The sequence below is a fragment of the Phaethon aethereus genome (assembly GCF_964289735.1).
Source record: "Phaethon aethereus genome assembly, chromosome: 3".
Taxonomy (NCBI): domain Eukaryota; kingdom Metazoa; phylum Chordata; class Aves; order Phaethontiformes; family Phaethontidae; genus Phaethon; species Phaethon aethereus.
Window position 1 is genome coordinate 23,810,407 of NC_138576.1, and position 26,838 is coordinate 23,837,244.

The 26,838-nt window shown below is 39.8% G+C and overlaps 1 protein-coding gene across 3 annotated transcripts in view; it reads left to right on the forward strand.

The window, feature by feature from the left end:
- ARHGEF10 (Rho guanine nucleotide exchange factor 10) overlaps nucleotides 1-26,838 on the forward strand; it is a gene marked incomplete at both ends in the record, with an annotated part of 99,971 nt that overhangs the window by 41,329 nt on the left and 31,804 nt on the right. For all 3 annotated transcript variants that reach the window (XM_081998390.1, XM_081998388.1, XM_081998389.1), the window contains 7 exons: nucleotides 63-233; nucleotides 1,721-1,866; nucleotides 4,849-5,024; nucleotides 20,703-20,818; nucleotides 22,494-22,621; nucleotides 22,808-22,908; nucleotides 24,149-24,270. In XM_081998390.1, the coding sequence (XP_081854516.1) occupies nucleotides 63-233; nucleotides 1,721-1,866; nucleotides 4,849-5,024; nucleotides 20,703-20,818; nucleotides 22,494-22,621; nucleotides 22,808-22,908; nucleotides 24,149-24,270 (960 nt within the window). The remainder of the gene's footprint in view (nucleotides 1-62; nucleotides 234-1,720; nucleotides 1,867-4,848; nucleotides 5,025-20,702; nucleotides 20,819-22,493; nucleotides 22,622-22,807; nucleotides 22,909-24,148; nucleotides 24,271-26,838) is intronic.

The following is a 26,838-nucleotide window of genomic DNA, read 5'->3' on the forward strand; positions in this document are numbered from 1 at the left end:
ATTAAAGCTGAAATTTAATTTTAAGCGTTTTTATTTTGTTTTGTTTTATGACTTCCCCTCAGGATATGTTGAAGAACACTAATAAAGGGCATCCTGACAGATTACCTCTACAGATGGCTCTTACAGAACTCGAAACACTGGCAGAGAAGTTAAATGAAAGAAAAAGGGATGCAGATCAGCGCTGTGAAATAAAACAAATAGCAAAAGCAATGAACGAACGTTACCTGAACAAGGTTAGGAAGTAAGAATGTGTGATGGAAGAGTTTGTGTATTATTAGTTTCTGGGCCTTGAGCAATCTTTAGAACAGACACCAAAGAGCTGCCTGAAGTTCTTCTGTGGGGTCGTTCTAGTGGTAGGTGTGAGATTGGAGCTACCTCCAGGACTGAATAGGCTCGCTGCTTAAACCACTGTGTGCTGGAGCAGGCGACATGCTGAAATAGCAGCAGCTGTATTAGTGTTCTTTGGCAATGTATAGGTAAAGCTGTTCCCTCATCCTGTAGTAAAGTGTCATGCACATCTTCTGATAAATTCAAAACTGAATTTTGAATTTATCTGGAACTGGGGAATTATTCCATATAAAGGAAGGAAGCAGTTCCTTATATTTCAGTGCTTCTGGCTATGGAGCAGTTCAAGATACACTATTGAACGTGTCCAACATCTTCCTTGTTTTAATGAACATCCCAGTCTATTTCATTCGTGTATTCAGATTATTCAATAGAAATGTCTTTAAAGAACTGCAGAAGACATTCAGAAGGAAGGAAGTAACCATCTTCTTCATTTGACTGTGTCGGTAGCGATCTTACTGTGGATATATGTATGCTTGTCTTATTTGCATCATACGTATTTCCTCCTTTCCCATGAGATGGGGCATAAATACTTCAGTTACTGCTTTCATGAGGTTACAGATGATTATACTGGACTCATTCTGGGGTGGAGTAATGGGGACATGCTGACAGAATGCAAGGAGTATTTTTGTTTGTGATGCATAAAAACAGTTTTCTGAAAAGAAAGTAGTCAGAACATACTTGGTTTAGGCTATTTATTAAAAAAAATGGGATACTGAATTTATTGTCATAGTGGAACAGTATTTCCATCCATTAGAAGATGGATTCAGACATTTTACTTTCTAGTTTTCTTACTCCTGCTTCTTGAAGCAGCTGCTAGTCATCTACAAGTGGTTGAAGGAGTTCAAGACACGGAATGTGTGTTTTAAGAGGTGGTACAGGTTTCCTTTTGTTAGTCTATATAAACTGTAAAATCTTGTATATTCTATACCAGGGAGACAAATTGAGATATACCTGGATCCAGTACTCTTCCTCCTCCCACCCTGACTTCCCCTTTGTGACGTCTGGGACCATGCGTATCACTTAAATGGGCTGTGAAAGAAGGGATGAGGGAAGGAAACAACTGAAATTTTGGAAGCTATGATTTTTTTTTTTTCTCTAGGGGACCTTTATCAGTGTGGAAGGTTTTCAGAGCACTTAACATTCCCTATTAAGACCAAAAACCCCTGCAGGCCATACTGCTGGCAGCAGAAGTTACCGTTTCTCTAAATGAAAAGCAAATCAGCAAAGCAGCTTAATTCACTTGGCAAATCCACCTGCAAACACTTGTGCTAGGATGGCAAGTGATAACCCATTGTATTTTCTTTTATTTTTTTGCACTGGATGTTAGATGTACCATGTATAATAAACAATGTTGATTGTTTTTAAAATCTAGCTACTCAGCAGTGGAAACAGATACCTCATACGGACTGATGATATGGTTGAGACTGTTTACAATGACAAAGGAGAAATTATCAAAACCAAAGAACGACGACTTTTCATGTTAAACGATGTGCTGATGTGTGCCACGGTAAATATTCGGTAAGACGTGATTCATGTTTCTAAAATGATCATTCAAGCTTCAGCTGGAATAAATGGCATTCTGAAATTTTTTTCATTGTTGTTTTTACTATGGCTAATGATTTATAGCAGTAGTAATAATAAATAGATAACTAACTTTTTTACAGTCCTCTAATGCCTGATGATGTTTGGAAATTCTAGAGTAAATTTGTAAGAAAATTATATCAGTTGGAGATTACAGACAGAAAGGCTATTCAGTGTCTAGTTATGGCTGTGTATTAGTCCTCAGCAGAGTGCAGGCACGCCAAAGTAGGATTTATTTTCTTCCTTAAATTCATACTGTCCCACACACAAATCTGTAACTTGGCACAAGTTGCAAATTAAAAAAAAAACAAACACAAAGCTAACGCATGTAGCCATTAAAAACCTGGAACTAACTCACTAGCAGAGTTCCAGCTGGGGAAGTGTTTTTATCTCTTGAGACCAAACATTGAGGGATTAAAGCTGAGGTGCTCTGAAGAAAGTATTTTTTCATAGTGCCTTCTGTGTTTTAGATGGCCATAATTATTATTGTTACTATACCTCTGTGTATACCAAGGTCACACTCACATTCAAATGTTGCCAGTATCATAAATTGCTTTATGTGATGGTATATTCCGACAGAGAAAATGTGGACCATTAAAATCTTCCAAGAATGGCTTTTCTTAAGGATAATGTGAGTTGTTATCTCAGTTCATTACTGAAGTATGAACACAGTACATATTCTTGTAAACGTGTGAATGCTTGTCTCATGTTAGTGAATGTAACGTAATGCACATGTAATAACTGCACTTCAGAAAATGCACAAGCTTATGTCCAGTTAACCTAGCAATTGCAACTTTTTACTCCTTTACAATTTATTAATTTTTGTAATAACACCTGGGTATTTTCTTAAGATTGATTGGTAGGAAATTGCTTTTAACCATTGTTGTCTTGGATTTTTTTTGTAATTGTCCCTGAAGTGGCAACACGCAGTCTGTTTTCGTTTTCCGTAAAAGTTCATGATTATGCTAAGTCTCTGGGTTCCTTATAAAGTCAACACTTCTGGTTATCACTGACAGCACTGGTGTTCCCATGGGCATTAACGGGTTCTGAGCAACCTCCTTTGGGATGGTAATTGGACATGCGTGTGTCATGGGGGTTTGCTAACTCTGGAAAAGTTTAATTATGGCTTTCTCTAGAAGTTAAGGTTTCATTTCCAACTCGCTTATTTATTTAACAGTGGGGTTTTAGAATAGTTGAATTTATTTCTATTTTTATTCACTAGCAAAAAAAGGGTTTGTGACTTCCTCGGGCTGTTCAGTTGTGTGTGGGTCCACTTACAAGCTGTGTGTGTGGATTCAAGATGCCTTCATTAACTGATGGACTGCTCTTAGATTTTTAGTGCAGGAGGAACTACCTTTGTCATGCAAAATATAGTTATAGACTGAAGGAATTAAGCTGCCAAATTTAACATGTGAAACCTGTATCCAGTCCGGAATTATTCGGTTCAAAATAAGTGTATGCTATAGAATGTACCTGTTGGGCTCATGTAGGATGAGCTTTATTTCTTCTCATTTTAGCTGTGTAGAAGATAGGATCTTACCTAAGCTGGGTTTCTGTTATAGCAGTGGCTTTCAAGGTGCATGCCTGCAAATACACCCTGGAGCTGTAGACTTCATCAGAAACTTGACATTTAGCTGCACAGAATGTATCAGCTCACTTTTCTTAACCACCTTTTGCCCAACCTTTACAGAAAAACTCAGACGTTCCAGGAACCCGGGGGCCATTGGTTCCAGACCAATTTTGTACAGCTGTCAAAAGATGTGTATTTCTGCAGAGTACATGACTCTCAGAAGGTCCTTCTTCACATGTAGTGTAGATGACCGTCTCTAACTGGAGACCTTTTAAGTAGCAGGGGTTGGATGGGGTGGATGCTCACCCTAGTGATGGACCAGCTGTGTCCTGCCTTGTCTTGTTTTCGTTCATCTGAACTAGATCGAAAGTTTATAAACATTTACTTAAGCTGTGGCATTTGTGGTTTTTGTTCATACTTGCCTCTTCAATGAAACAAAAGTAAGGATGTGTTGTGAATAGGTAGCTGAGTAGCTGAACATCAGTGTTAAGGCGCTGTTCACAATAAATACATTTTGCGGATTTCTCCCGAGCATTTAACTTGCTATTTCAGTCATGCCTTCTGTGAAGTAAGCCTTTCTTGTTCGCTTTAACCTCTCTTCTGTCCTTTATTATAAAACTTTTGTTATACGTGCTTGAATGTGAATAAGGGAACGAAGGAAACGAAGGAAAAGGAGTATTACTGCCATTTCTATTTCAAGTGAGCTTCCTCAGCATGCCGTTTCCTCTGAAATGCCTGTTGTGAGACACGCTTATTTCAGCAGCAGCGCTCGCGTGGGATTGCTCTCAGAAGCCTCAGCAGTTGCAAAGGTCTGCTGGCAAGAACATCCTGGGATGTGGGGCTCAGCAGAAATGTTATCTTGTCAGCAGCCCTTGGGAGGTTACGTTACCCTTCCTCCTGCCAGTAGTCACTCAAAGGTCCTGCCACCCATATTTCCCTAAACCTAGCAGTTACTTCTCTTTAGCGCTATTTCAAGTACTGTCCTGAAAGACAGCACAATCCAAAAGAATTAGGAAAAGACGGAGCCACGATGTCATCCTAAGCACTTGTTTAAAGATGTCAAAATGCACGTTGATCTTAAAAGACGGTCATTTATGTTTTGTTATAGAAATGTAGGGACTGTTGTTGGCAGTCCTGTGCTATTTGTAAACAAGATTATCTGCACCTGCATAGCTGCTCTTTGCACTCACAGGAAAGGTCAGTCACAAAAGTCAGCGTGATGCATGAATTTGTTTGAAGTTGTGCATGGTACTCAGACTGATAAACAGCAGATTCTACAAGCTAAAATAATAAATAGGATGTCATGGAACATAGTTGCTTGTCACAGCAATAACTTGTGCATTTTCCAGCTCTTCCTACGAAAGCAGTGGCACCGTGACAACTGGCCAGAGGTATTTATTGAAGTGGAGCGTACCGCTGGGACAAGTGGAAGTCATTGAGTATGGCAGCAGTGAGGGCCAAGGCGAGAACTGCAGGTTTCCACCCCAGCACTCTGCTGAAAATGTCGTCATTAACTCTAAGCCAAGTAAGTGACAGGAGTTACTGACTTTTACAGACTTTTTTGGTTAAAATCCATGTTTGAATTTCAGTGGACTGCTGAAAACAAAGGAAAGCATTTTGTGCATGAAGACTTCTGTAACATGAACAGTAATATAACTTCATTCTTTGGAAACTGAGAATCTGTGAAGTGATAGTCAGTCTCTTGCCTTGCAACATGAATTACTTGTATTTGTTCTGGTTTAGTTTTATGCATGAATGCATAAAGAGTGTTAAAGAATGAATGTGTGTGGGCATTGAAAAAGGTGGTTTGGGTGTGATGTGCCAGCTGTCCCATGGTAGCTGGTCGTGTCTATGTTCTTTATCCCCTTGTTAAAGCAAGGAAGTTTCAATAAAAATGACCAGGCACCCTGTTGCCATGGAATAAGAGTCTGGGCACAAGTGGTTACTGCAGGGTAGAAGTTACTTCTCTCAAGCCTATAGTATCCCACCCTTCAAACATAGTAGCAAGTGCTTCAGAAAAAAACTTCAATTTTAATTAATGTTTTTGAAACGATATGCCAACAGGTATTTCTTCCTAGCCTCTCTCCAAAAATGACCTCAATCTCCGAAGTCTGCAAGTTCTTTCTGTGCATGTTAATCCTTCCTACAGGCTTGCCAACTACGCTCAAGAAGTGTATGGATTTCAAGAGTTTACTCGGTAGCCTGCTTTTCATATATAATGAGTTATTTTTATATCCTGTATTTTGCCTAAATATTGTATTTTTAGGTGCATTTCATATATCTAGATTGTGATCCCTATTAATGTACTATAATTTCTTGGGCTTCAGGGCTAGCTCTGGGCATTATTTCACACTACATTTATCTAATATTGCACATGAATTTTCCCACATTTGTGCTGTAAGGAGACATAAATGTTATACTTCAGAATGGTCTGAGGTGCAGCAATACCCCCCATATTCTCCAGGACAGTTATTGTCAGGTGTTCTTGCTCCTCCCTTTGTAAATAACCGCAGAAAATGTTTATAGGTACTTATGTTTCAATTTCAAGGATGACTTCATTCTTGTAACTCATTTTAAGCATTCATAGACTACTTAGACAATGAGATTATAGCTCTCATATTATCATTTACCAGCTGCTGTGTGCATGATCCCAAGAGGAGTGTATATAAGGGAGCATATTACTTAGAATTGGGGATCCCTCTCGTAGGTGAACGTGGGAGGAACCGCTTGTTGAATATTCCTACTGCGACTTTGTGCAGCAGCTTCACAGCTGATTAGACCAAGTCCTTGCCTGTCAGCATGACCAGATGGGGAAGTGGAGCATGAGGGGAGAAAGAAAAACCTTCACCCAAACAGTTCTGTAGAACCTACTTGAACCTCTTGGCTTTGAGGTTTCTCAGTTTCATGACATTTGGTGACACTATTCACAAAAAATGAAATTGCTTTGTACATCATTTGTAGTCTCAACCTTCAGGTTAAAATGGTACTCAATAGGTAGAAAGATGAGCTAAATTAATTGTTTTCTTGATAGGCTCTGATCGAATCTTCCTCCAACTTTAATCAAATATTTTTGTCAAATGATCCAACTAAACAGAATATAATCAGTCATGAAAGAGGAAGAGCATGGCCTTGCTGTTTGCATGTACTGCTGTGTCTGCGCTAGCTGTTTGAATGCAGACTTGTCCGAATTGGCCTGTATAGACAAGATAGAATATGCACCTAATTGTGTTGGTTATTCTGTAGAGTTGCCCCCTTAGTTTCAGTCTTGGCTGCTAAAGATTACAGAAGCTCAGGAAGTATTGCTTTCCTGCAGAGGAAAAGTTTTATCGTGGTAGTTCGCATCTTTGGTGAAACTATTGGGTACTTACCACAAATTACAAAGCACTACCAGCAAAATATTGTCATTCCCTGCCTGAAACTGCATGACTTCGCAGTCATCATAAAATTGTGTCATGTTTCCCTCTGTTTTCAAAGTATACCAAGGAACTGCTGTGGTAAAATCCCAGTGGCCTCATAGTATGTAGTTTTAATAACATCTAATGATCAAGAACAATTTGGAATGCTGAGGGCAAAATCCTGCTTCCATGATGTAGAACTATGTCTCAGACCTTATTTTCAGCTCTCCTTTCCTGTTTGTGGGAACCAGAGAGATACAGAATCATTGTTCTGTGTAAAAGCATTAAGTAGTATGGGGTCACCTTGTCCATTTCTGGAGGACTGAGAAAAGTCGGTTTGTCTCTGCAGCACACCAGGTTAAGTACATGACCCCTGTAAGGTTGATATATTACTGCTGTGATTAGCAAGGATCCTTGATGGCTTTTGGTTGTGTCCATGTGAGGATTACTGGTTATTAGTTACATTTCTCTTATCATGGCACTTTTTTCTCCAAAATGCGTTCTATGAGGAGGCAACTGTCATAAGTGTATCTCACTGTTTATTACTGGCTAAATGTAATTGGTTTTCCGCTTTCTCTGGTGCTCCAGGAAAGGATAGTAGAGTTTAAACATGCAAACTTTACTTTGGGTGCTACAGAGAAATTAATGGTTGAATTTGAATTCATCCCGTACAGGATGTAATATGCAACTGCTGAAAGGTTGAAAGGTTTTATGAGTACATATAAATCAAGGGCATGCGTTAGTATTCTTCTAAGGTGGAAGGCAAGAGCTGTGTGAACTTGGTTTTCACTTGGCAAAATCATCAATTTGCAGTTTTCTACCCAGTGATGCTTTGCATACCAGTCTTTTGTCTCTAAATTCTAGAGGGCAACACATTTAGGGGTTGTTAAGTTCATGTCTTTTTACTAAGCCTTTTGTCTTTTTGGCAGGAGAAACTGTGTGGCCTGAGGGTGTGGCAGGGAAAGCAGGAAAATTTTCCTAAAGTGTATTCTGCTGCTCCTGTCCTTCACGTGCTTTTGCCTTATTCCTGCTGTTCTCCCCAGCACACCAAAAGTAGGCTGTGAATTCTTTTAGTTATGAACATGGAGAAGGATTGAAGTCTGGACTGTTTGGCAAAGTCCTTTATGGTTCTAATATTGTTTACTAGTGGAGTGCAATTGTAACTTGTGTTTGCTTCCTGTAACAATATTTAAAGCAGAAAACACTTCACATTCTCAGTCTTGAGGAAAAAATTAGCATGTTCATTGGATTGGCTGCTTGAAAGTCTGTGAGTGTGAGAGACTGGCATCCCAAATGGACAGTTCCTGTGGAAGTAGTTATCTTAACGCTGTGTGCCAAAGAGGCCCAATGTGTTAATTTTCTTCTGTAGAACCATTTGCAGAAAGATGCACGATAAAGTTTTTCCCTAGTGAATCCACGTACTGTTTCTGGTAGGCTATTGTTGTTCTCCTCTCCTTCCCAACTCGTCCATGTGGAGAAGCACAGCCACATTCATAGTACTGAAAAGTTGAATTAATATAGGGAAAAGAGGAATATTTTTGGCATGAACAGGAAGTTGTATGTTCTTGGTTTTGATTTACTTGTACTGGAAGAATTGTGTTGTGTAATGGAGTTCAGTAAGAGGTATTTGGAGCGTGTTTTAGGTGGTTATGGGAGCATTTGACTTGTTTTTACATTAAGATATGAAAACTACTATAATGGTAGATGAGGTTACTAAGTGGAAGAAACAAGAACTGTGATTTGAGACCCGAAAAGAATTCGGCAAAAGTATTATGTAATATGGGGATAACCCTAGGTTATAAATAGTTGAAAAGCTCAAAAGGAGACCCTTTCCTTAATTATATATCTTCCTTATGTAATGTTAACTACTGAATTCTGTTCTTCCACATGGCTGTGTTGATACATGCATTGATTTCACATCTTCTGTTTGTGTATTACCAAAAGTAATGGATTCAGCACTCACATCTGGGGTTTTGGTTTGGTTTGATTTTCTTTTCTTTTTTTTCTCTTTTGTTTTTTTCCAAGATAGCTATAGGTAACCTGTTTATTATGGACCTGGGGAAAGGAACATCAAGTTTAAGGGCTCCTGAATTTTAGTAATTGCTCTGTCATGGGTTTGCTTGTGTGTTCATGAGTGAGTCTTGCCATGTCCGTACCTCACTTTCCCAACCTATAAAATATGCTGTGCTCTGGGTGGGAACCCTAAACACTCAAAGGACCTCAGACATCTAATGTGTCCAGAGAGAGTCTAATGGAGGCCACAGATCACTTAAACATGCCCATAGGTAAATTGGTACCTTTGATAATCATGTTACCTCATAGAGGAATTGAAAGAGTAATCAACGACTACTCAAGTACTAGGTTATTGCTAACTATTTATTTTGTGAATTTTTTGCCTTTGTTATTTTAGATGCTGTAAGTATCTAAAACAATTAACACATGTGTTCTGATGTTATCTTTTTTGCTAATACATGCTGTCCTGAATGATCTTTAGTTTAAGGGATTTATCTGTTGGCTATTTCCTTGGTTTTTGGTGTATTAGAGATTATTTTTTCTTGTTGACTTTTGAGGAGATTTGCTGGATAGCTATATCCTAGTAAATTATATTCATTCAGTCAAAAAGGGTGAGAAGTTGGATTGAATTTATGGAAGGAGGGGCACAAAGAAAGTTAAATGCTACCTGTACTCTTCTGATAAAAAAGAGGATGTGTGAAAGAGCAATGGATGCAACTTTTTAAAATATATGTCATATTAATATGATGTATTTTGAGTATGTCTTTCCAAAAAATGTAAAAAGTATGGTCAAAGGCAAATTTGTAACCTCTCACCAAAATTTACTGTGTCCCCCTCTAGAAGAATCAGAAGCTGACCTTCACTTCCAAAACACCCATCTATACACAGAATCACTGAAAATACATGTATTTCACTGACCTTTAAAAGGGAACATAGGAACAAAAGTCAAATGCACCATCCAGAGTTTCAATTTCTTAGACCACTGGCACGTATTATTATGAGTTTGCAGCACTTTCCACAAACTGTTGGTGGGTCATGAAATGCAGTTTCTGTGCCAAGATGAATCTCTCTCTAGTGCTGCAGCGACAGCGACCACCCCGAGCTGTCTGTTCTCTCGTTCCCAAGAATGGAAAGGGTTGAGCTGTAAATGTTTCTCACAGTGTTTTTATTTAAGAAGACCTGACAGCAGAGACTCTGTAGAAGCAAAGGGAGAGGGCTAAGCATCCTGCCATTTCTGGGTGGGAAACCAGTGCCTGTCAGCAGTGTTCTGCTGCTGGTCACATTCATTAGGAGCCATACACAGCATAGACTATTACTTAAGCAAAGAACCATTTAATCTGAGCCATATGGTTAACGGTTGAAAGAGAAAATGAGCAAGACCCATCTGTACTATATACCATGCAGTGATGAGCGTAGGAGATAACAGTAAAATGAAAAAACAATTTAGCATGTTTATGTCTATGGCTGCGTTTTAATGCTATTTCTCGTTTCACAAGTTTACAGTTCATAACTGAGATCAAACCTCAGCACTGCTAAACCATGGCTTCTCTCCTTTCCTGGTCAGACTTCCAGAGATACGTTTGAACTCCATTTCCACTTGCCTGTGGCTTTGATCTCTGTGGTTTTTTGTTTATTGTCAAATGTTGTAGTGACACGATGCTGAAGTGCAGGCATGATTCCTCTCTTCCGAGTTTCCTTGTGCTTGATGCAGTCACTTTGTGTAGGTCTCTGTTTCCAGGGAAACAGGTAGGGATGTCTGATGGGCTAAAGTGTGTACTTGAGTTTCTGTCAATGTCTTGCTCAGTGGAAGGACAGCTCTTCTCAAAAACCAGAAATAGCGCTGCTGTAATAGCCATTGCCATTATAGCTGTTTTTTTGCTGGTTTGCCTAATCAGAAATATAGACTTGAGTATGGGAAAAAAGTCAGCTTTATCATCACTTTAAGGCTGGACAAAGAGTAAGCAAGTATAAATATAAAGTGGCATATCAACTCTAGCATTGATTATAAGGTTTTAAAAAGGATGATGTGGCATGAATTGTTAGGTGAACTAACTTTCATATCCATGAAATATGTATAAGGTAATAATGTAAATCTTTATTTTAAAACTATTGAAAATAGTACTGTATGCTAAAGGAGAAGTAATATATTCATAAATGTAAACTATCATTGATACATGTGAACAAAAGACCAGAGGTTTTAAATAAATCTAACTCCAAACAGCCTGTTCAGTTGAGCAAACTGGGTGACATTAAATAGTTCACTTGTTAAGCAGATGTATGTTTCTGGCTGGTGGATTAGACATAGAATAAATTAGGTGTTACATGTTTGTCTCATCCACTCAGGATGAGATTCTTCTCTTTGCCTTTCATATTCTTTGTGTGTTATAGGGCTTGACGTGCACCTCCTATAAACCTTTGTCTGTGTTGCCAGAGGTCTCATCCACATCTTGACACATGGTAGTAAAATGAGTAGAAACCTAGCTACAAGCCAGTGAGTACAAAAGAGGGAGGTAAGCTCATCACAGTACGATTTCCACATAAGTTGTCGTAGATGGTCTGGTGGGAACTCCAAAACCTCTGGCAGCTTGGCCAGTTTACCATCACCGGCAGACCTGTCTTGAGATCCCTGAAGTAGTTTAAATGGCTTCACACATGTACTTTCACTGCCTGTTTATGTCAGTGTTTATCTTCTCACATCCAGTTCCTCTCTTGCCCTTCATGTCCATGCAGGCACACCCCAGAGGTCCTGTGCAGCGCCTCTCCCTCCTTAGGAGGGCAGGGGCTTCCAGGTCCATGCTGCCCTCAGCCTTCCCTTTTGGGACCCGTGAGAGGAAAGGGCCATGGCACCTCTTTTCTTTCACTCTAAAGTCTGTTTGCTTCTAGGATTTTCCTTCCTTGTGGGAACAGAGCCAGGAACTGGGGTTCCTCTGATCCATACCTGCAGTCTGTGTGTAGTCCAGGAAGACACCTGACCGTTGTCCCGGCTAACGTGACGTTGAGGAGCCTGGCTATGTCAGCGTATCGGGGATCCTGTGTTTCTCCCTGCTGTTCCCTACTGCTTTTGCTTCCTTCGTCATCTCTGGCACAGCACAGCAGCTTCTGTCAGCAGGAAAAATATTTATGGCATTTTATCTCTAAAATTCCCTGCGCGGTCAGGATTACCTGGAGTTTAATATAATCCTAAAGTCATGCACTTAATGTATGAGCTACTTCTCACCCTCTAAAGAGGCTTTGCGTTTCCTTGGTGTTCTTGCATAATTTTACTCAGAAATGGTGTAACACTATGAATTTAATACCTTACTCAGTAATTGCAGTTGCAAGCTGTTGATTTTATCTTTGCATTGCTCAAGCTGTGTGAATAAGCAGTTTTGTGGTCGGACTGTAGTTTTTTTTGCAACCTGTTTCTTCGGTGTTCAGATCTGATATAACGAGCATATAGCGAGACAGGTCTCAGCATTCATGTAATTACCTGTTGAGAGCAAGGTATTAATAGCTGAGAGGGAGGTGAAGCATGTTAAAAATACTTTGTGAGAGTTGAGACTTGGGAGATTTTTTTCTGCTCTGTGTGTACCGGGTGGCATGTGGGACTTGGTTCTTTGTGATTAGGACTTGCAGAACTCCCCTGTCTTGCATGACAGTGAGAATAAATACATTAAAGAGTTTGAGAGGCTCAGATTATCAGATTCAATAATTAAGCTCATAAAGATTACCTTTAGGTACTTACATGATTAATGTATGATTAGACTGCATAATGTCATTTCATGTTTCTGATAATGCTCTTCATGTTGGTTGATGATATGTCCTGACTCTATTGATAATTAAGCTTAATTACCCCATATCTGAATAATAATTTATGTTCCAGTAATCGCAGGGTTTTATTGCTTATCACTTAATGCTATGTATGTGTTTGTGCTGCTGCTTTCTGCACTAGGTTACTAAACCTAATTTAGGGTTATGCTGTAAAGCTACGTGGTGAGTAGCTGCTCTGCTTTTCATTGACAGCTGCCAAATAAGCTCTTGTTTTCTGAGATGATTCCTGACTTCCCATTTGCTTCAATTTCCAAACCTGGAGACTGACGCCGCTCTCCAAATACTTGTGTAGTTTGGACCTGAGAGTATGGTGTAATCTCAGCTGAGCTACAGCTGAGCTGCAGTGCCTCAGATTTTTCATGAACATACAACCGTGGAGATCATGAGTTGGACTTGGCGTGAAAGAACAAGCAGGGTTAAGGCAGAAAGTCTGCTTTTCTCCTATGGATTTTAAATTATGGGCTTGCTTAGGTCTTAAACCAGGATTCACAAGACTACTTTTTTTAACTGACATTCCAATTGGCTATTAAAATGCTCTCATAAAGGAGAAATGAGAAAAGATAACCCACCCGCATGCTTCTCTGAGGTGTCTATGGAAACAGGAGCAGCGTGAGTGAGCAAGTGGGAAGACAGAACTAGGAGGAGGGTGGTGCTGGGGGAGCTGTCAGGGGCTTTGCTTGCATAACACTACGTGCAGGAAGCTTGCAGTTCAGCACCTGCAGCTAAAATCTCCTCTGCTTTGTCACTGGCTTTAACACCCGTGCGGAATTTCCAGCCAGAAGGGATCAGAGGTACAGAAGTGCCTCCCTTGTGTATAGCTGGTGCTTGGATTTGTCAAGTTCCGTGCAAGAGAAGGTTTCTGTGCAGCAGGGGATCCTCATCACCAGCCTTCCAGCGAAAGCTAGGTGTTCTGGTGCAGAGGGTTTTGTAAAGGGAAAGGGAATAATACTTAACAGTGAGCATCAGTATCAACTGCTAAATGAATGACAATGTTCCTGCTATTCCCAATATTCATAATCTTTTTGCCAGCTCTGTTTATCCGTTGCTGAAATAGATTGCTTGTACGTGAAACTGCCATATAAAGGTCTCCATTTCTACTTGCACTGAGAAAATTCGTCCCACTAGACCACCTCAGGGCGAATGTTTTTCCTCTATTTGACAAGGTTTCTTCCTCAGAGCAGCTGTAGGGTGTTTGTCCCATGTGTTTTGCGTGCCACTGTATCCAAAGGAGCAGGATTCAGTGCCAAGTATAAAGGAAGAATTCTTCAATTGCAGTAATTGAATCTTGGGCCTCATTAATGGTTTTTGGTTTTCCTTCTTTAAATCAATTTTCAAGATCTTCAAAGAACAGGAACCTATTTTATTTCAGATATAACGTTGTCTCTCAAATGGTCTCCATTCTTGTCCTTCCTAAAGGTGGGCATCTTAAGCTGAGCAGTGGGATGCTGTCAGTCTATTGTTACTTGATTGGAAAAAAAAAAAAACAACAGTGAAACATTTCCAGGACAATCAAAATCACATTTAAAACAAAACAATTGAACAGTTCTGACTGCACTTAAGTAGTTTTAAATATATTACTGCTCCACCATCATAGTTTAACCTAAACATGTTAACAGTCTCATGAAATCTGTCCAGTTTATTATGAACTGGTCAATAATTCATCTGGTATCATGATGCTTTGCTTTCCAGAACACTGTACAAGCTTCTCAGGTTTAAACTTAGACTTAAATGTTGTGGAAGGGGCCTATTTTTTTTATTATTTGTACTGAGTGTGTAATTCTGTACAAGTACCAGTTTGTTATGCCTTCCTCAGACACAGCAACTTTTAAAGCTACCTCCCACATATATAACTTTTCCCCCCATCCCAGGTGACTTTTATGCTCAAGATGAGGATTGAATCTTTTCCACATCTCTTCCCTTCATAACACTTGACGTTTCAGAATGCTGCCTGGATGTACACAGATGGCTCAGTGGGAGGAAGCAATACAAATGCGCTCAGCCTCGAAGACTTGCAAATGGCAAGCCAAATTTGGGATCTACCAGCATTTCAGAGTAGTCTTCGAATCTGGCATGTTCTTCAAACGTCATTAATTTTGTGTTACCCCTCAATAATGCTGGAGCTGTAGTGAGGAACATAGCCTTTCTCAGTTTTGGTTGTGGTTTTCACGTGTGAGCATTCATGAGTGTAACACCTCGTCTGACTTCAGGGCTCTGCGTCTGTCAGAAGCAAAGTAACCTTTCTAAGGACCTTGAACTTCCATGACGCATCGGTTCTCGCTTCATGTCAATACGGCTTTTTCCAAAGCAATTTATATTGATGTATTGTGGTTTTGAACCATGTGGGAAAAAGGTCATTACTATTATCATACTCAAGGCAGATCTTGTCAAGATTACTTACTTTGCAGCAAAAGAGCTACCCAGGAGTGTATCTATTAACAGTCTTTGACTTTAACATGATATACAATACAGAAATGTTCTCAAGAGTAGTTGCAATATTGAGAGTATGCTGAATGAGGCTTTTACTCATTGAGGCATGCCATTTGGATTTATGTAATGATTTTACTTGAAAAAATCCTCCTAATGGGGAATAAACAGGAGTTCAGTGTGGGAAGGGACCACCTGAGCCATTTTGTTTACTTAGCCAGGAATAGATATTTAAATTATGGGTGACTGCATCTACTCTAGGCATTGTAACACTTTCTTTTTCGCCTTTAGTAGCATAATTCTGCGATACACTAGTAATTCACAAGTGAGAATCGGAGCACACAGCAAAAGCTACCGAAAAATGTGTACAAGTAACAAATCACCACGGTAAATAAATGTGTCCCTTAGTAATTGTCTGAGAGGAAGAACAGGGCGTGATCAGCTCAGGATTATAATACCCAACGTGCTGGTGGCGCCCATGAGAACTGAAAATTGAGAAGAACCGGATAGACAGCCACCCCTAGGGAGCAGCTGCTCTGCCAGCGCCCACTGAAGCAGCTGCTGCTGTGCTGGCTGCGCCGGCGAAGAGCTGCGGCCGCTGGTGGTGCTCCCCGGCGGTGGGTCCTGCTGCCGGCGGTGGGTCCTGCTGCCGGCGGTGGGTCCTGCTGCCGGCGGTGGGTCCGTGTGGGGTGGAGAGGAGGCAGATGGGGGGAGAAAGCTGCCCGCTTGTCGCAGGAGAGCTGCGCAAAAGGGGAAAAGCTCCAGTGCGGTCAAAGTCGCGTTCCCGTCCTGTTTTTTGCTGATCCCAGAGCACCACAGAGATCCTCTAAACGTGACGGTGAGGAGTTATTCCCCCCTCTCTGCCCACGCACAAGCACACAGACGCTTCTCTTGCATGTGTATATTTATGCACAACTTTCCAAATCCTAATTTTGCCCCAGCCAAGTTAAAATGACTTTAACCACACCCAGGGAGTTTCCTGCAGGCTGTGAAAATGGCTGGATGTAAATGCGCTAAAATTGCTTCTGTTTCAGTTATAAGAATTACTTCAAACCAGGAAAAACGGGTGAATTTGAAGCTGTGGTTCTGAGAGTAACAGCAGGAAATGAGCAAGTATAAGAAGTGTTTAGTATTATACTCAAATATATCTCGACTAAGCAGCCATTTTTATAAAAAGCAGAATCTTCCCACCTCAATTTTCTGTAGCAGCAAAAATCAATTTAAACTTTAACATCCTTTTCTCCCTCTTAAAGCAAGTGGTAGTTTTGTGGTTTTGTTTTTTTAAACCTTGAATATATAGGTTTCATAATAATGCTGAGCAAGGAATTGGGTATTTTGCATGAATTACTGGTTGTTGGCACTAAACTTGCGTGTTGCAGGGAGGCACTAATTCCTCTGGTAAAACCTTAGCAACAAAGGTGTTGGTGAAAAAAATTCCTGGTAAGTTACATGTGGCCAAGATTTCACCCTTGATCTGTAGTTGGAATGCAAAAAATGTTGCCTCTGAAGCCACATACGTGGGTATTGGTTACAGCACGCTGCCCTCTCTCCCGCCTGGGCACACCGTCCTCTGTTACATGTTGGATGTGTAGAGCTGAGGACAACCTTCTCTAAACTCATGGAGGGTTTCTTTCACATTGGAAAAATAAGTTGTTCTGGAGCTTGATCGTTAGCAAGAATGGCTTAGAAATGGGAAGGAAATGGCTTTATCATTTGTGAAACATTTCAAAGTACAAAAAGAAACCAACCACGTATCTGCTTTGGAGTGAAGCCAAGAGTTTTTCAGTGCTTTTTACGGAAAGAAGAAAGAGTGAACACCCACTCCAAAATACCCAGTGACTGAATGGTCAGGGAACACGTGTGGGCTGAAGCAGCCAGTCTTTGGCTGTGAACTGAGAAATGCATCTGATGAACAGACTAGTGTGGTCCCCCCAATCTCCTTCACCCAGGAAAAACCCTCCATCAGCCAGTGCTCAGCCAGATCAACTGGGAGTGAACATTTTGTTCACCACGGAGAAGCTAATCCTATTTTAAAAGACATTGTGAGTAACTCCTATAGGACCCAGTTCATAGATGACGTTGCTATAACTTGTAACTCATTATTCAGACACAAACCAAGCAGTCTGTTCTGAGAACTCTCTTCTGATGAGTCCATCATCACTGCTCTGAAGCCCAGTTATTTTTCTGTGTTCCAATTTGTGCCCGCTAAGGACCTCCATTAAAGAATGATATTATCCATGGCTATTGATCTAGTCCTTTATTGACTATTAAAATTTCTTCTTAATTTGGCTCTTTGTCTTTCCTAGAACATCAGAGGATTGCAGCAGGCTCTCTTTAATTATTTATTGATTTGCTTTTTGGCTTCCTTTCCTGCGCTAAGAATGTGTTTTTTAATGAATGAGCCTAAAAAGACTTCTGTTTGGTTTTTCTGTGTGACAGGATTTCAGATGCCATGTTAGTTTATTTGCTTTGACACCCTTATTGCATCCTTTTTATCTTGACTTATTAAAAGCTTATAAAATATGCATGGTGCAGACAAAATAGACTCAGGTGACAATTACTGAATGAAATTCAAGATTTATGCCTTATTCCCAAGGCTGGAACAAGGGTATTTGTAAGAACTTTTGAAGCTCTAGGAAGAGGATTGTAGAGGACAGCTCTTTTCGGGTATGGTGGATGTATATGCTGCACAGGGCATGTCCATCTGCGTAGGTAGTTGAAGTTCTCTTCATGGCCTCAGTTGAAGTCCTGCAGCATCTAAGGATTGCTTGAAAGCTTGCTGGTTTATGTTGCAGGTTAGCGTCCACCTGCTTTCAATAATAAAATGAAATGTCTGGTAATTCTGTCTTTATGAAGCTGCACAGAGTGATCCTGGATTTTAAAACTTATAATGTCATTCACTTGAGTGAAAATATCCATCCTATACAAGGGAATCCTCACAAACTTTCAACTTTTCACAGCCTGGTAGTTGTAAATTTTCTCTTGGTTCAAACCCACAAGGATAAATTTCAGAAATAGTTGTAGTACGTTTTTCAGTGCAGCAGTTTGTTTAGTAGTGGAGCCTACAAATGACACAGAAATGAATGGACTTCTGCCGAAAACTCAACTAAACTGCCAATTACTTCTAATCAGTCTAAATTTCGTTTTGCAGAAGTTATCTTTTTTGTTACAGGAATTTGAGGCAAGAATGTTTTCATTTGTGTCTTTACAGTGCCGAACACATTGTCATAGCTTTTGGGTACATTTCACCAGGCTTCTATTAACACTCACCTCCCTTTTTGCAAGTAGTCCCATCAAAATCAACAATTTGATGTGGCTAGGAACTAGCAATTCTGGTGCTTAACAAATTATAATTATTGTAGATGTTACTAAGGAAAAAAAGGTGTAAGCTAGCAGAAGAGGGATACAAGGAGAGAAGCATTTACAACTTTCAGGTGTTGATATTTCAAGTATTTGGATTGAAGAAAGTGAAAATGCAGCTTAATGAAAGTATGTAGTCTGCAGTTCCAGAAAAGTGTTTAATTTTTTTTTAAACAAAACTGCAAACATACTCTCAAAATTCTTCCTCTTAGGTCTACTTTGCAGTCATTTCTTTTCATTGTGTACAATAAATGTAATGATCTTTTCTTATGGACTGATTTGTTTTTAAGGATAAGAAAGGCTAGTTTTGTTCTTTTAATTTACATTCAGAACAAGCAAAGAAGGGTTGGTGAAAATCACATCTATTCTCTGGCTGGGTAAATAGTAGTAAGTGTGGTCACTCCCCTGTTTAGTGTTCAAAGGCAATAAACAGAAATCCTTTCATTGATTTAATTTACTGGATTTAAAGGCAAGAGAATAATTTGAAATTTCATGAGAATACGTGATATGTCAGGTTTATGTTGCATTTTCCTGCAGTGAAGGTGAGAATTCAAAGATACAGTAACACATAACATTTTCCTTGAGCCCTGAAATTTTATACTCTTCAAGGTTTAAGGTGGACTCTCCTGGCTTGATATAGTGAACTACGTTACAGAAGAACATCTAGTGGTGGCCTCGATCTCGGTGATGCCTCCAAATAGGAAAACGTCTTTAGAAAATATGCTTATTCTGATACATAACTGAGAATATAGGAATGATTTAAGAAGAATTGTCTTGTGCATGTTTATTTTTCCTGCTTTTTCTGGATTATGCTATTCTGTGCTTGGTTTGTTGTGTTGTGACCCTGTAGCAGATTAGGGAAGGGAGGTGGCCGTGTCCAGCACCCGCCTGCCCTGGCAGCCAGACCTGGGGGCACAGCTCGCGCCCCTGCTCCTGCTCTGTCTGCAGAGCCAGCGCGTAGCCAGACTGAGATCACGTTCTCGCCGGCACGGAGTTGCAATCCTTCTGCTCCAGGGGATTTGCCGCCTGCAGACTAGCTTCCAAAGCTGCGATAAAGGGCGACGGATCCGTAGCTTGGATACTGCGCTGCGTGAGCTAAATGGTCTACAGGGATTTCCGGGGAAGATAGTCCAGCCCGGTTCCTGCCGTTCAGCCAAAGGGAAACGTGCCGACTCTGTGCGAGGCGGGGTGGGGTTTTTGGGGGAGAGGGAGAGAGTTGTTTCCACAAGAGCTGTGTAGCTGTTCTGTTCCTGACACCACGCCCAGCAGTCAGAGTGTTATTAGCAGGGTTTTGCAAGCTTTGTGCATTTAAGTAGACTGTTCATCCTATTAATCAGAATATTTTTCTGAGTTAGTGTTGTCTTATAAACACATGTACTTATTGATGGTTAGGGCAAAATGTTTCTGCTGCTGTTAAGATTTGTTGCTGATCTCGGTGCAGATTCTTTTTTCACTTAACCACGATTGCAATAAAATTTCAAGTGTTCAGTGAAATTGCAGGATGTGGATACATGATCTAGAACTGTCTTGAGATCGATTAAACAAATTTTGAGTTTTAAACCACCATAGTGAAGGCTACAAATAATTTTTTTTTACTTTGTGACCCAAAGCAACCTTAAACTAAGGTGTAACAGCAAGCCTGCTGCTTGGTGCTAAGCAAAGTTTCCATGCCAGCAAGAGATTTTGGGGCCAGTGAAGCTTCGCTATTTGTCACAGTTCCAGTGCGTGCTAATTAAAACTACACGTAATGCCCTCCGTTGTACTAGATGAACAAACTTGAATCTTAATGGTAACTATAAAAGGCAATGATAAGGTGAGCTAAAAGGAAATGCCTACGTTAACGCCTGTACATCCAAAGCTAGTATATGATAACATACTCCCACCTATAATTTCCTGGGATGCATTTCACAATTCTCTGTCTGCAGGGACATTGAAAGCACCTGGAGCAGCAAAGTGAAATATCGATGATATATGTATAAATAAACCACTCTGTTTTTCAGAAGTAACGAAGACCCTAGCTGCACTTCGGTGCTTTAGTTGTTTTTACAGTCTAGAGAGACCGTCACCAATTTTGATAAGCTTAATTTTCATAGTGTTAAGAAAAGCGATATGTGTTAATATTATCTTTGTCATGCTTGCCTCCTTCAACTGAGAATCACATCTTTTTGTTATATATAACCTTATGTTTTTATTCATTTTAGACAAGCTCTATATGGGACCAGGGCAACTGTACCATGATCTGCAGAACCTTTTACATGACTTGAATGTAGTTGGTCAAATTAGTCAATTAATAGTCAGCCTTAAAGGAAACTATCAGGTAATAAACAAAGCTGGATTTATTTTTCAAATACGTTACTGTTGCAAAGTAGCATAATTGTCTCTCCCTAGGATCTGTGCAAGACATTCTTTAGTTCTCTCTGTAAACAGTGTAATAATTTTTACCTCTAATAATTCAGTTACTGCTAATTGTTTAGCGTTACAACTAGATTGTAGACTAGAACTGTCTTTCTAATCTTGTTTTTCTTTATTGTTTTTAAGTGTAAGTGGATACTACAAGTGTCTGCATTTGCTCAGTAGCTGATAAGCTTATATGGAAACAGAATTATATTTTGATCTTAAGAAACTGGATTCTTGTAGTTAGACAAGGTATTAGGAGGATGGTTGTTTGGAGGAAGCTCTTGATGCCCATCTGAACTTATAATCCTGGCTTTTGGGGGGAGCTGTACTTAAAACTGGGTGCAAATCACAAAAATACAAAAGGATTTCCAGAGGTATTTTGATAAGTAACTTGCTTTTGGCTTTGTTCACATCCCTTTTATTTAGCTTATATTCTGGCAAACAGATATAGTACTTTAACACCGAATTTCAGAATGAGTCCTCCACAGTCTTAAGACTTAAAAGAATTGCTTTTTTGCCTTTTGTTTTATATGCTTTATGTATGCTTAGGCACAATTTTTAACTCCTACCTGCCACCATAGGCTGTAAATAGGTATGTGTGTGTGTGTGAATATGTATATGAAAGCTGAGTTTCTCTTGGGATATCTTGCTTTCAGAGTCAAGGACATTAAATAAAACATAACATTTTATGAAAATATATATTGTGAAGGAAGTTTATCAAAACAGTAATTTTGGACAAAATTTCATAAGTATTTGAAGGTGAATTAAATCTATATTATTGGGAATATGTATAGCAGGGATACCATAAGACATTCACCCAGTAATATATACAAAACTTTTCTACCTGTACTGCCAGAGCCAGCTACGTTTTGAAAACTTAAAATTCAGTCAATCTTTCCAGGTGGAGATGTGTGAGATAATTAGAACAGTTTAGTTGAGGAATGCTTCTCTATTTCTGAAAAAGACTTCAATTTTTATAAAATTCCGACTGTGGAAAATTAGTGTACTTTTGTGTATGAATACTTGTTACTGTTGATGCTTTAAATGTCATGCAGGTGTTCTTTTTTACCCACTGTGACTGAACATTCAGCTTGCAGAGGGTTATTTTTTCAGCATCCTACTTAAACAGATTCCAACCACACACATCTTTCATGATGGCTTTGTAAACATTTTGGCTCAAAGATTTGAACAAAAATGTATTGGCAGTATGATTTGTAGTTTTCATGAGATATTCTTTAGAAACACCATTTGTGGGTTCTGTATAACTACTCACTGAAATGAGGTAAAAGGATTGTGTGTACACCTGATGCAAATTTACATTTCTTAGTCTGACAGATGCTGGGGAATGTCATTTGTGTATCACCAAACTCCAAGCAGTGTGAGGTTAAATCATCAGATAAAATATGTTAGCAAATTTTTTACAGATATTTTTGAAATGTGTTTATGAATATGCCTAAATTATCCATGATTAAAATGTGAATTAAATGAGGCCCAGGTGCCAGGAATTGTTTGTTATATGCAGAGATCACCTTACTTAGCCTGTTGGAAATAGGCCAGTAGGCTGGCGTTGAACCTTAGCTTTTTTAATTTTTCAGAACTTAAACCAATCTGTAGCCCATGACTGGACCTCAGGTTTACAAAAACTGATTTTGAAAAAAGAAGATGAAATCAGAGCGGCAGATCGCTGTAGAATTCAGCTGCAACTCCCAGGAAAACAGGACAAGTCAGTACTAATCTTGATTACAAAACTTACTAAATGCGCTTATGTGTTAAGCTTAGATGTACCAGGGAGGATTTGGGAATCTGTAGCTCTTCCCTCTCTTCCGTCTCCACAGTTAGCCTCAACACTTCTGTCCTTGACTGTATCTCATGCTCAGTGCATTGAGTGTGGCTTTTTTTTGTCTTGCAGGTCTGGGCGGCCCACTTTCTTTACAGCTGTGTTCAATACATTTACTCCTGCCATCAAACAGTCATGGATCAACAATTTACAAATGGCTAAACTAGCCCTTGGTAATTCTTAGTTACTTACATTTCCTATCAGGTTAAGATAGCTCTCAATGTACAGTGGATTTTTAAAAAATTTTTATTGTTTAGGATTTTTTTGTGTGTGAAAATTGATCTGGTGTTAAAATTGCAATACAGTAAATAGTAGTGATTGTGTGTAGCACTACAAAGTAGTGACGTTATAGGTAGGATGGGGGTTGCATGATGAAGGAATATAATTTCTACAGTATTTTAATGAAGTCTGGTAGTCATTAATAATTGTTATAGCTAAATCAACAAGAATGAGCTCCGTTACAGGACAGCCATGTGAGGAAGTTATTCCATTATAAATTTACTTCTTCAGATCTTACTAACATTTTAAACTTTGAACTTCAGGTTCAAGTTTCTCAGTTTTAGCTCAGAATGATTTTAGCTAGGAAATATCGGTAAAGCTGTTGGATTCGTTTCTTTAGCTTTCTGAGCACAAAATATATTTATAGGTGTAGTTTTAATATAATGCAGTCGTTTTATATTTGGGTATGTAAAACTGAAGTTTTTGGGGGAGTTTTTTTTTTAACATAAATCTGTAGTCTTCAGTGGAGGAACAAACCTGATCTCAGTGGGAGCAATAAAGAATATGCTGTCCTGTGATGTTAGTAGTCTCCTGTGTTTGCACAGGGCGTATAGGTTTCCAAAGACACCTGGGATTTTGAATGCCTAAATTGAGAAACACCGAGGATATGCACTTGCTAGAAAGCAAGTTTCACCAGCACATCCTCAAAAGACAGTGCTTTTATGGTATCTCACTGAAGGCAGGCAAAATAACAAAAGCAGAAAAGAGAATGGATGCCTCCATCATTCCAGGTAGAAGATTCTTATAATTGTGATAAGTAGTAGTTGGTAGTGATGTCACTTATTCAGGCAGAGAAATGCTATTTGCGAAACAGATTTCCCAGAGTCTGAGGAGAGGTTTGATGTGCCTTTTCTTCTTTTAATAACCTACTGACAAGATCATTAAGAGAACACCCTTTACATTTTGCTAGTGTAAGGTGTTCTTTTTTTTTTTGCATTATCAATATTTATATAATTACTACAGTGAATTTTTGTTCATAGTTTTACGTTGTTGTTTATGCATATATGGCATAAGAACAGTCTGATCATTATTAACCAATCCTAACAGAATTCTTTTATCTTCCTGTAGGGAGGTGTAAGTGGTTATTCAGTTAAAGTATTGTGGGATGTTTGTTGTTTGTTCTTTCCATTTCAGCGGAGGATAACCTGTTAGGTTGGTTCTGTGTAGAAGATGATGGGAATCAAATCAAAAAGGAGAGACATCCTCTCCTTGTTAGACACATGCCAGTGATGATGGCCAAGCAACAGGAGTTTAAGGTGAATAGAATTTTTATATGAGATTACAACTGCTTTTCTTGTGTGATATAATTACTAAAGAATACCGTATTGTAAATACATCTGTTAGTTCACATCTATTAGTTCCCTTGAGTGTAAGACCAGGAGCAATGGAAGGTCCAAGAGGATCACAGGAACGCAAAATACTGCAATCTTTGAGGCACTAAGGAACATAGTGTTTACATAGCATGACGTTCACTTTCAGATGTAAGCTCATCACTCAATGAAAACAGAAATGCTGGGAATTTGAATTGGTCTTGAGGTTTCCAAGTGTGTGTTTGAGGCTCCAAAGTAACCTGCAGCTTACAAAGTGCAGGAGTCTGATCTCCATGATAGATGTCCTGTACTGGTGTAACTAACCCCTGGCATCAGTACAGGCTGGGGCATGAAGGGATCGAGAGCAGCCCTGCGAAGAAGGACTTGAGGGTGCTGGTGGATGAAAGCTGGACATGAGCCAGCAATGTGCGCTCATAGCCCAGAAGGCCAACCTTATCCAAAGCAGCATGGCCAGCAGGTTGAGGGAGGTGATTCTGCCTCTCTGCACCACTCTGGTGAGACCCCACCTGGAGTCCAGCTCTGGAGCCGTCAGCACGGAAAAGACATGGGCCTGTTGGAGAGGGTCCAGAGGAGGCCACCAAAATGATCAGAGGGATGGAACACCTCTCCTATAAGGACAGGCTGAGAGAGTTGGGGTTGTTCAGCCTGGAGAAGAGAAGGCTCCGGGGAGACCTCATTATAGCCTTTCAGTACTTGAAGGGGGCTTATGAGAAAGACGGGGAGAGACTTTTTAGCAGGGCCTGTTGCGATAGGACAAGGGGTAATAGTTTTAAACTAAAAGAGGGCAGATTTGCATTGGATATAAGATATAAATTTTTCACCATGAAGGTGCCCAGAGATGTGGTAGATGCCCCATCCCTGGAAGCATTGCAGGTAAGCTTAGACAGGGCTCTGAGCAACCTGATCTAGTTGAAGATGTCCCTGCTCATTGCAGGGGGGTTGGACTAGATGACCTTTAAAGGTCCCTTCCAACCCAAAGATTCTATGTTGAATCCTCCTCATGTTTCTGTTTTTCATTAGTGCACAGAAAGCAACAGTTTTAAAATAATTTTTAACATTGAGTTTTATGGGGTCTGATATAAAATGTAGTTCCGTTCTGAACAATGATACAGAAGTCGTCTTAATGGTTCATTTCCTAAAGTAATGTGTCAGTTTGAAGTCACATTAACCACTGGCTTTAATGATGAAAAGAAGTACCTCATGTCCAGACTAACAGATGGAAGGGAAGGGTGCTGGATACTCTTTTTTTTCCTGTGCATCAACAGGATTTCTTATTGACCATCAGTCGGTTAGGCTTGTGCAAAAACACTAATGGAAATAAAACTAGATATGTATGGCCAGAATCCCGATGTTAAATTAACATCATCGCATGGGATTGCTTTGAGCAGTAAGTCTGCAGACCTTCATTGCTAGGAAAGCCTACACAGGAGGGAAGTTCAGCTGGCAGCTTCACTTCAAGTGTGAGTATACAGGCCTGGGTGTTGGGGGAAAATAATTGCTAGTTTGAAATGCATTTGAAATGTGTAACGGTGTTAAATCAAACCATTGTAATGATTCTGGTTTTCAGAGCAGAGCTGCAATTTACAGCGGTCAAAGTCTACTGAAATCTCCAGTCCCCCATACAATTGTAGTCATTCTTGTCTTTTTAAACAATCAGCTTCTTCTGCATTGAATACTTTCTAAAGTCACCACTGGTGAAATCACCAAGCTAATTTTTTTTTTTTTCAGAAACTTAAAATATTTATGTGTCTTTAGAGCCTTGCGTTTGTAAGTCCTGTAGGTCCGTGCGAGGAGCCTTGAAGGCCCAGGCTCAGCTCCTGTAAGCAAGTTACAACAGAATCTGCTTGTTTTGAAAGAAAAGGAAAGTCTGTTGTCCCTACAGTTGGGTGATGGTCTTTGCCGTGGTCACCTCAGGAGAACACAGCGTGTGGCAGTATTTGCCTGAGCGCTGGGACAACTTTGCCAGTTTTGCAGCTCCTAAAGATAACATGTGAGTGTGAGCCCAGCTGTCATGCCTGATGTTCCCGAGTCCTCGATATTATTGGAAAAGATGATCTCAGTATTACTGGTGGTTTTCTGCAGCCTCAGCTGCAGTTTGGATTTCAGGCCACAGCTTGGGGTGGGGAGAGACCTTTTATTTGGCTGATCCTGCTTGTTATCTCCCTGCGTGCTGTTCAGGCTGCTCTTCCATCAGAGCAAGTTTACACTGCAGGCAAAGGCTTCTGACAAGATTGAGAGCTAAACTGCCAGGGCTTAACTGTGGAAAAACATGATCGGTTTTGACCAAGATGCAAAAAACACAGAGATGTAACAAGCAGCCCAAGAAATAACCAGCATGCTGGATGTCTTTTCTTTTACTAGTGATGTATTTAGCTGTCAGTTATTGTAAATCACCACTACGAGTAGATAGTTTCAGCATGTGTTAAATGAGACGTGCTAAGACTGTCATGGATAGCTCTTTTTTTTTTTTTCCTTTTCTTTTCTCTTTTTGTC